Raw genomic sequence first — 10,424 nt, 5'->3', positions numbered from 1 at the left:
TTGCTCATACCAAATCATCTAACTGTGCTTACTAAGGAATTAGAAATGAGATAAGTGATTTAGCTTCTAGCAATTAAGGGATCAATGTTAGAAGATTATAGTGAGTTGAGATAGGAACTTCATTAAATAGGAAAAAAATTCATTATTGCTAAGATGTTGGTTTAGCATCACCATTATCCCCAATTATGTCATTTAATTGTCGTTTACAACTTTCGTATTTCAAGTGTTCCACCTTTTGTTCATGTGAAATTTGCTCTGTTTTTATGTCTTGTAGTTCATAGTCTTTAAATTTCTGCACCTTTACATTAAAATTCAATCAACTTATCTTATTCAATTGCTTAAAAATTGATTTTACACAAATTGCTTTGCACAAATGAAATTCCTGTCAATACGATAGTTGATCTTACCATTTTACTATTTGTATAATTTGATTCACTTGTCAATCAGTTAACAATTACAAATTTGCAATATTTGGAGAAAGAACAAGAAATTGGAACTTGAACTCAAAATGACAGAAAAGTGATTTATTTTTCTCATATGTATACATACATTCAGAGTTTACATACTAACATTACGAAGAATAATCTTCTAAATACAACAAAATATTACAATGAGCAGAGGATACATTAAACGGAGGCCAAAAGAAAAAAACGATACTTTGAATATAACACTTGCACGTGTAAATTGGACCCGTCCAATATAATATATAATAAGACTATCACCATAGTGTAGAGTGCATAAATCATGTCTTGAAAAAAGACAACTGATCCTAAATGGTGAAAAGTGATACAAAACATTTTTTCTGCTCAACAACGAAATTACAACTGATCCTAAATGGTGAAAAGTGATACAAAACATTTTTTCTGCTCAACAACGAAATTTCTTTTGTTAGATGTCATCATCAAGACATTGAGCGGCCTCTGAGAAAACGCCAAGGTCCAGTTCCTGTTCCCATCCTGCATTTGCATTGCATATGTAATAATTAAGCATAAGTGATTGAGAACTTGTTGTGTTTGTTGCAATTAGCTAGCTAATATTATAATTCTTATACATTTTGCTACTTGCCATATGTATAAAATTTAGGTGTAGTTTTTCATGTTCCCTTTTTTAAAGATCATGTGCTTTTAATTTTGTCACTGTGATTAAAATTGAAACTTCATTTTAGTAACTCATGCAATATAGATTTTAACACTATCAATTAATTAAAATTCATTTTACCATATATGACAATTAATAATATTGGATGATGGTATGCTTTTTTTTTTTTAATTATAAAATGCATTATAAACCTTATAACATGCTGGAAACTAGGTAGTGTCAATAATATGCACTAGTTGCATGCTTTTAACATGCATGAGGAATGTTTACCTCCACACGCCAGCAAACATGCGAAGACTCATGTAGATGGTTAGTGCAATCCAGATCCCAACGAAACCTTTGCTCTTAGAGAGAAGGAACAATGAAGCAACACTTGCTAGTGACACCGTGACCTGAACAAATTAAGAGCATAGAAATTTGTTAAATAAATTTGGATAGAGATGACACATTATAAATTTTTTAATAAAAAATTATGGTATGAGAACTTACCAAGGAGTATGCAGAATATGCAAAATCAGATGCTCCATAGTTCACACCATCAAATACGAAGGCTAATGAGTTGATTGGTTGTGTGGCAGCAACAAACTGGTGGGTAAATTAAATATGAAATCAGATAAAAATGACACAAAACACATTATCAAATTTGTTGTTGTGGAAGGAATGTATATATGTTTATACCGGGAGGCCTATTCTGATTAAGTGCACAACAAGAACACTTTTGGAAAAGATTCCAGCTCCAAAATACAATCCAACTCCAACTGCAAAAGAGAGTCCAACTCCTAAAACAAAACTCATCTGCAGCGTTCGTGTTGCCGCAACAAGCACCTTTTCATAATCTTTCTCAGCAAAGGAACAAGCTAGAATTGCCTGAGAAAGGGAAAATAATTAGAAGACTCATTTGATTTTTACTCACAAAAAAGAGTTCAAGAACTTAAGGCCTTTATTTATAAATGTTTTGGATCAACTATCAGTAATACTCATATCACTTTTACTACCTAATGACAATATTAAAATTTGAACCTAAGACGTGATGCAAACTAATGTTTTGTACCTGTACAGCAACAGCCAAACCATCAGCAAGAAGGGAAGATGTGAGCCACACTTGCAAGCAGGTTTGGAATGCAGCCATAGGAATTGGACCAAACCTTGCTGCCAATGAGGCTGCCAAGGTCTGGCAGAATGTCACAGCTATTACTCTTGCCAACAACAGACCTCCTATTGAAATTGAAAATAAATTTTAACATGAGTAAATTCTAGCTTGATTGATCAACATATATTTGATTTATTTTTTTTGGTAAAGACGACAAGTATTTTGTATTGGAGACAATTCTGAACCAGGAAGGACCAGTATGTGAGGCTTTTTTTTAACTATATTGATTTTTGAGTCCATTATAGCTGACCATTTTTATCTCTCTTTTTTGTGTTTAATCGAGGAGAGTGAGATTTCAAAAATAGTATAGCAATCAAAACCAACATGCTGTGTTTACTGCCATCCACCATACCATTTTTAAGAAACCTGAAAATCTGCAAGTCCTTAATACTTGGAGGAACAAGATCCACTTTTCTAGTTAATATCACCATGAGTGCCAATGCCATCAAGTACCTAATTAGAAAGGATCACCATTTTGTAAGCTCAGATTTTGCTAAATGAAATGTTTGAACATTACTAGAATAAGACAAAGGTAAGACTTACTGAGAGAGCACATGTGAAATGGCTGCACCTTTGATGCCCAATTTGCAGTAGAAGATAAGCACTGGATCCAAAATGACATTCAATGCATACCCCGAAACTGAACAAAACAACATACACAGATGAACCAAGTTAAGGAAAATGTTTACAAATTTAAAAACAAAATATCTCCCATTAACCCTTTAATTGGATTTCCTTCTATTTTTTCCTTATGCATACATTTGAAAGCAGTTAACATTTTATGCAAAGTTCCTTTAAATTTATTTGACTAGCATGCTTTAACATGCATTTTCATTCTTTCACACTTTGTCTCTATTTAGGCTTTATTTCATGACAATGGATCATTTGAACCTACGAATAACATATAAAGGAGTTGTAGTGTCCTTGAATCCTCGAAAGATTCCTTGCATGGCCAAGGAGAGAAGCACTGCAGGAGCACCTAATGATCTCAATCTCAAGTATTTAATAGCAGGGTTTAGCATAGGAGAATCCTACACAAAGGAGAAATAGCTCCACTTTAGTAAAAGATAAGAAAAATGCTCTCTAGATAATGAAGATATGTTGATGTAAAATATATATACATACAGGTTTCAGACCCATTGCAGCTAATAGAGGTTTGGCGGCAAATATAAGGGTTGTAGCTTGAAGGAGACCAAGGATTGTGCCAAAAAGTAATGCTGTTGATGCTGAAGCAATGTGTCGCTTCTTCCTTCCAGCTTTTGAAACACTCTTGTTGCTACTACTACTAGTTTCAGAGGCAGACTTGCATATACTTGTATTGCAATCTGATAAGGAAATAATCAATTATATATAAATTAAAATGTGAGAACACAAACTTTCAATGCACCAATTTCCCTCCACTCATATATCTATAACTTTATCATAATGAATGTCCTACTCATTGGTTTGTGCTTATGCATTTGAAGCAAATTAATTTATATCAACATGGACATTTATACACAGTAGCAGAAAGGAAAAACTAGAAAGGGATAAAAAGTACCATCCATTTCCACATTCTCAGGTACACAAGTTGTGTTACCCCTTACAGCAGAAGATTCTGTTGGAGTCTCATTTTTCTCTTTGGATGCACCTTTCTCTATGTCTTGAAGCGCATGATCATCGTGCATTACTTCCTTGGACTTGGTCTTATCAGTTAACTTCTTTTCTGTATTGATTTTTTCAATGGTACTTTCCTCAGCCACAAAGGAAGTTGTGATGCTAACCAAAGGGAAGATGGTTATCCTTGAAGCTTGGTTGAACAAAGCAATGGACACTCCTGCGGCAGCAAGCTCCACGGGCCCTAAACACATGAATAATGAAAAGTTAGCTTAAAAAGTGATAGTATTAAAATGACTCTTATTAGGTTTTATTAATTATTTATAAGTGACCCTCATTTAGGAATCAATTCCTATCTGAAAAAAAAACCTTAAGTTTTAGTTCCTATAAGTCGATATTAATATACATACTATGTTTTTTTTAAAGTTTTAGTCCTTATACACCTTCATAGGGACTAAAACTAAATCTCTTTTTTTTTCATATGGGAATTATAAATAAAGCTTTCTTATTATGACTAGCACAAGTTGCAACAAAAAATTGTCAAGCCAGAGATCAAAACCATGATTAATGCAATTTAAATGTGTGTATCTTATGTTCGAGCATGGTAAAATGACAAGGAAATGTACCCAAATGGCCTATGAATGCTGTGTCTATAAGAGAAGCAATGGGATCAGCAGCAACAGCCAGTGCAGATGGGAATGCAATCCCAAGAATCTCCTTAGCAATGGAATCCATCTTGAAAACATGTCTACATTCACATTCACAAAACCAAGTATTAGTATTTTGTAGTCACAAATTTATTTCTAGCATAAGATGCTACTCCTCCAAGAAACAGAGGTGATAAATATAAGGGTACCTTGCATCTTTGAAGAAAACTGAGACAGGTAGGTTTCTCTTGTTCTTGGGTGCATTACTTGAGCTACCATTCTCGTCCATGATATCCTAAATAGTAAAATAACAACTCAATCAAGAAGAGGATAGTGCGAAAAGGAACGTATTTCCCTTCGGGATGAGCTAGCCAAATCTCAACAATCTGCCAATTTTTGAGTTTGACAACAACATTCAATGTTTTGTACCATCAAAATAAAAAAATAAACTTGTTTTATATTGATCACCATGCAGAGATATAATGTGCTACTTTTCTAGCATTGAGAGATCAACTATAAGACCAGTGAACTATTTATAATCATTGCTGATATTCAAAAGCCAAATGTTAATTAAAGTGTTGCAGAAATCATGGAGGGTTGAAAAAGTAACAGACAGTAGTAACATATAATTATGGGTTTCGTCACGATTATAGTCTGAGCCTTCCTCAGATGTGTTTTAACGTCATTTTCTCATAAAGTAAGCATGCCTAATTTTAACTAATTAACCATCAGATGCAAAAAATGTTAAAAGATGCGTAAGCAGAACTTGGAAGAATGTGACAAATGATAGTGCAACAACCGTCCCCAGTTAATTAAACCCCTGATAGCTACATAAAAGAAAAGTTATATTAATTGAACTTTATACTAAAAAAGAATGTGTATTGTTTTTTTTTATTATTTTATATCATGATTTTTGAAATCCACCATGCAAACTGTAAAAAAGTTCTTTAGAATCAAGGAAAGCTAAATGCTATGTATTTTAATTTTTAGAAGACTTAGCATATATGCAATGAGTTAAATGCAATAATTTTTACAATAACTTGCCAAACAAGCAAGATTATATGTAGCTAAATTTGCAGCTCTACCAATGAGTTAATTTACCTACTTGGCTTAGGTAATCCCATATATTGATTAAATTAATAGAGTTCAAATATTTGTGCGGAACATTTATGTATTTTAATTTTTAGAAGACTTAGCATATATGCAATGAGTTAAATGCAATAATTTTTACAATAACTTGCCAAACAAGCAAGACTATATGTAGCTAAATTTGCAGCTCTACCAATGAGTTAATTTACCTACTTGACTTAGGTAATCCCATATATTGATTAAATTAATGGAGTTCAAATATTTGTGCGGAACATTGAGAACTGAAAAAATGTTAAACAGCATAGGGAAGTTACATGTATTCAAGAAAAAATGCCAACCATCTCCCTGATAAAGCATGTCATAAGGGAATTTATTGCATAATATCAGTGATCAACGTTTCATATGGAATAGAAACGACCACATAATTAACATGAGTCATGAACCTGAATTTGAAGATAAAGTAATGATTTATTTAATTTTTTGTTCACATGTAGAATGGGCATCAGAAAGTGAAGCATCGAGTAACATAAACAAATGCTTAACGAATTGCAGGATTTGCTGAGATCGGGTGTGCAATTCCACGCTGAACATGTCAGTTTTATTCTTAAAAGAAATTCAAAACAAGAAAGAACTAATTAAAGTTAAAGCAAGTAGAAATAAGACAGAAACGCTTCCATAGGAATCTTGAAGCTTAATGTGCAATGGATACGAATCATGGTCCTTAAAACTCAAGTTTGATGTCTTCTTTTAACATTATTTCACCGTTAAAAATAATTATATTTGATTGTTGAAACAAACTTACTTTAGACTAGAAACGAAATGTGTACTGACCTAAGACAAAATAAAGTAATTCTTACGTGGATGTAGAATTTTACATTAAATTTCATTACAAAATTATTTTTAAAATATAAATTATTTAATCTCAAACTCACTTTTAATTAAAATTAATTTTATCGAAATAAAATTTTCTAAAATTAAGTAACATGTGAATAAGTCATGAAAGCCATTTTCTACCTACATGAGTTCACATTCATAAGAAAATCCAGTAATTATTGAAAAGTCTCATATCCCACAGATATGGAACGATTATCATTGCATCCTGTTTTGGTAGTTTTGTTTTATTTAACCAAAATAAATGGCAATAGAAAATGTTGAAATTTATATATGAAGCAAGAAAAGTACATATATAGGCAAGGAATCAGAATCTTCTTTAATGTATATTTCAATTAAAATAAAAAAGAAAGCTGACTCACTTTCGTGATTGGAATTTGGGATCAACTAGAATCTACATATAAAGTTGTATTTTTAAATTATAATCACGACTCATCAAATATATGCATCAATTAAAAAGAGAAAGAAATGGAATGGCCTCACATCTTTAATGAAAATGACAGATAGTTTAAATTGTAATATGTAGCATGAAAAAGTATCATGCATTCAAAATGACAATTTATCTATATCTCCTCCTGTAAGTATATATATTTGAAATCGTTCAACCTTTCTTGTTATGTACATTGGGAGCCTTATCATAATTAGCGCATTATTCCAAATAACAATTTTTTTCTGTACAAAAAGAAAAACAGAAACAGAAGTATGCCCTCAAAGATTAATTTATATTTATTTATACGCCACGCTAATATAATTAATCTAGAAGTGATATCCCTTACTAGTTTTTCTCCCATGCCAATTATTCAAGCAACAAATCTAACATTTTAATTAAGCTCCTTTAGCAACTCAATAAAGTGAGTTTTTTTTTTAATTTCATTTTTGTTTGCATTTTTTTCTTCCTATTTCAGTTTATCAAAATTCATCCTAGTATGTACTAAAAAATAAAATAAAATAAAAATCATCCTAGTATCTATTTGCTTATATAAAGCTAGCAATAAGTAAGTTTGATAAAAATAAGGATCTTCATTACCGAGATAGATATTTTAATTAGGAGATGATTACACCGTGTAGAAATTTAAGTTAAGATGAGATTTTACAAGCTAGTAAAAGATAAGATTATTTCACCCAAAAAAGTAAAAGATAAGATTGAATTAAGAGGATAATGATCCCATATAACTAATTAATTACCTTTGCATATAGTTGTGTGTGTGCACCAAAATGCACGCGTGCGTATATGACAAACTAAAAGTATACTACTAATCCAGCACATTGTTGGCCACTATTTCTCCACTATAGGCTATTAAAATCAGTTCTTTAGCTATAGATAAGATAGTGACAAATTTTTTTGCAGCAAAACACAAACCAGGGAAGAAAATGATGTGTCTTTTTTACAAGGATTTTATTTTTTAAAATTTAATTAAAACCAAAGAAAACAATTAGTGAAATTGTACTAATTAAATACTTAAAACTATAAAGAACGATATGAATGATTCTATTAAAATAATAAATTTAAGAAAATAAATTTTATCAATGATGAATAATTAATTTTTAAATAATAATAAAATAAATTAAAATTAATAAATTAATGAACAATAAACATAATTTTTTAACTATTATTAAATGAGAGGGAAAAGAACATAGTTGGAGATGACGTATTCTAGAGAGAGGAAAACCGTACATTGCCAGAAGAAGTGGAACAAGGTTTTTAGTTATCATTTACTTATTGGTAGGTCCCCCAAGCTAATCCGTACAAGGTCGATAAGTGTGTGGATATTATACATTGTGCATCAAATACAACCGTGAACTAAGCCACACTAAGAAATGACATCCAAATTTTCCACGTATATAAAACCTAATTCCACATTAAATGAAAAGATTACATCATTTACAAGATAAATAGCCTTGTTTAAAATAGTTAAACCAACTTTATAGTGAAATTGGGTTTAAATTTTCTTAAATAAAGTTTTAAAGGGAGCTCAAGTTATAGAAAACAAACTGGATTTTTTTGACAAATATTAATAATAAGTAAAATCAATAAATACTTTATATTAATATCATGATGATAAAAAATATAGTTAAACTTTAAATATGGATGTAATTATTCATTTGATTGAACTTAATTTTGTAGATAATTTTTCTTAAATATTTTTATTGTATGTTTAATTTATTTTATTTTAAGAAAATCATACTTTATTTTAATTTCTCATTTTTTTCATAATTTTTTAAAAAAAGAAGTAATTATTTCTTAAAAAAAATTAATTTAAAATATGTGTCAATATTTAGTGATAATTTAATCATTTTAAATACTCTATTATTTGTTGGTTCTGATAATATATGCCTTAGTGCTTTGTGGTAAGTTGCTAGGGTATAATAATTTCTACTTTTTAGAATCTTAAATAATCATGAATATGTTAATATGTAAAAAAATGTCAGTTTAATGAATATATACTGTTAATAATTAAAATTAGATTCTGTATAATTTATTATAAAAAAATAAATAAACTCATCATGATGAATTCGTAATTGAATAACACTGTAAAAAAACTATATACTGTGGTACAATTTTTTTTCATCATGAAGATTATAAAAGTGTGTTTATAACTGAGCAATAAGTGACTACAACAGCAGTTGAATGTCATGGAAGCTGCGTGGCATGCAAGTTGCATGAAGCTAACTTTAGGGGTGAGACTAACTTAGCCGTTAAGTGTCGGCTGATGTTAAGTTTACAAAAGCCATAATAGTTCTATACTTTTGTATGTAACAAAGTAAAACAACGACATGGTTTTTTTATTTTATTTTCCTAATGGCGTGGTTAATTAAGATACAAAATTAATTAAATGATGTGGAAAGAGCAAAAGCATGCATCTTAATTTATCCTATGCAATACTTTAATCCTCACCATTAATTTCCACTTATCTTTTTTTTTACTTGAGCGTGTCAGGCATTCGGTTATAGACTAAAAAGAAGAAGAATGTGAGGGTTAATATATGTATATCAATTCATAAAATGCTTACATATATCAATTTGGACATGCAAGAATGTATAAGAGGTATATATGTAAATCTTTCACCATGGGAATCAATTAACATGTATATGCAAGAAGGGTAAGAAATGAAATGAACTCTTCAATTGCATGCAAATAGATGCATTAACGACCAGAAATGAGAAATGCAGGTCCAAGCAAAGAATGAAAGGAGTTTCAAGTTGAAGGAATTAGCATACCTGAATACTCCTTGGTCAGTTTGATTCTTGACCTTAATTTCCACCAACTCTCAATGCTTCCTCACTCACTCACTAAGATCACAAACTTCTTACACATGATAAACTCAGCCTACACCACTACCCTATTTATAAGTAACCTTTGCCCCACTACTATTTCCTACGAATTTGAAATATATTTATACATTCTTTTGTGTATAAATGAGGGAATTGAAATGGATTTAACACTGACAACTGTTTTGTATACCTTTTTTTTTGTCAACTTGTTAATTTTTTAAAATAATAATTTATTAATATTAACTTTATTTTTAATTAAAGTTAGAACTTAACTTTTAAATGAAAAAATTTAAAATAATATTTTTACTTATTTTTAATGTTATTTTTAATTAGAATTAGAATTCAATGTTTTTTAGATCGCCAAATTATCAAGTGAGGTATTTAGTAGTTTCGTCATTAACTAATATTCATTGAGGCATATGAATCTGAGACTTTGTTTAAGAAATGAGTTCAGTATTGTTTAAATTGATAATCAGAACTGAACTTTAATCGACAAAAATTAAGATTAAAAATTAGAATTAATTATTAAAAATAAAATTCTATTTTTATTGAGATACACAAAAAATACATAAACTAACGTATAACCCATAAATTAGTAAACTATTTTAGTAAGACACGTTTCGGATGGACAACAATTTACAGGTGTTAGTTTGGCAATTAGGAATTTGTCGTTTACCGAA

The 10,424-nt window shown here is 30.1% G+C and overlaps 1 protein-coding gene across 2 annotated transcripts; it reads right to left on the bottom strand.

Moving 5' to 3' along the window:
- Window positions 1-497: 497 nt before the first annotated feature.
- Window positions 498-9,823, bottom strand: LOC114386573 (protein DETOXIFICATION 43-like). 2 transcript variants are annotated; one of them, XM_028346596.1, is made up of 13 exons: window positions 9,691-9,823; window positions 4,701-4,786; window positions 4,471-4,592; window positions 3,789-4,088; window positions 3,374-3,573; window positions 3,144-3,279; window positions 2,792-2,888; window positions 2,601-2,701; window positions 2,150-2,313; window positions 1,777-1,965; window positions 1,588-1,683; window positions 1,369-1,490; window positions 498-956 (listed from the first exon to the last, which is right to left on the bottom strand). In XM_028346596.1, the coding sequence occupies exons 2-13, from the start codon at window positions 4,778-4,780 to the stop codon at window positions 902-904; spliced, it is 1,662 nt and encodes a 553-aa protein (XP_028202397.1). In that variant the 5' UTR covers window positions 4,781-4,786; window positions 9,691-9,823; the 3' UTR covers window positions 498-901. The 2 variants fall into 2 exon arrangements, with proteins under 2 accessions (XP_028202397.1, XP_028202398.1); XM_028346597.1 differs by having other exon boundaries at window positions 4,701-4,877; window positions 9,691-9,802.
- Between the last annotated feature and the right edge of the window lie 601 nt (window positions 9,824-10,424).

This window comes from Glycine soja, chromosome 15 (assembly GCF_004193775.1).
Source record: "Glycine soja cultivar W05 chromosome 15, ASM419377v2, whole genome shotgun sequence".
NCBI classification, from domain to species: Eukaryota; Viridiplantae; Streptophyta; class Magnoliopsida; order Fabales; family Fabaceae; genus Glycine; species Glycine soja.
The sequence above is the reverse complement of the archived record's forward strand: the minus strand, read 5'-3'. Positions and strand labels throughout refer to the sequence as shown.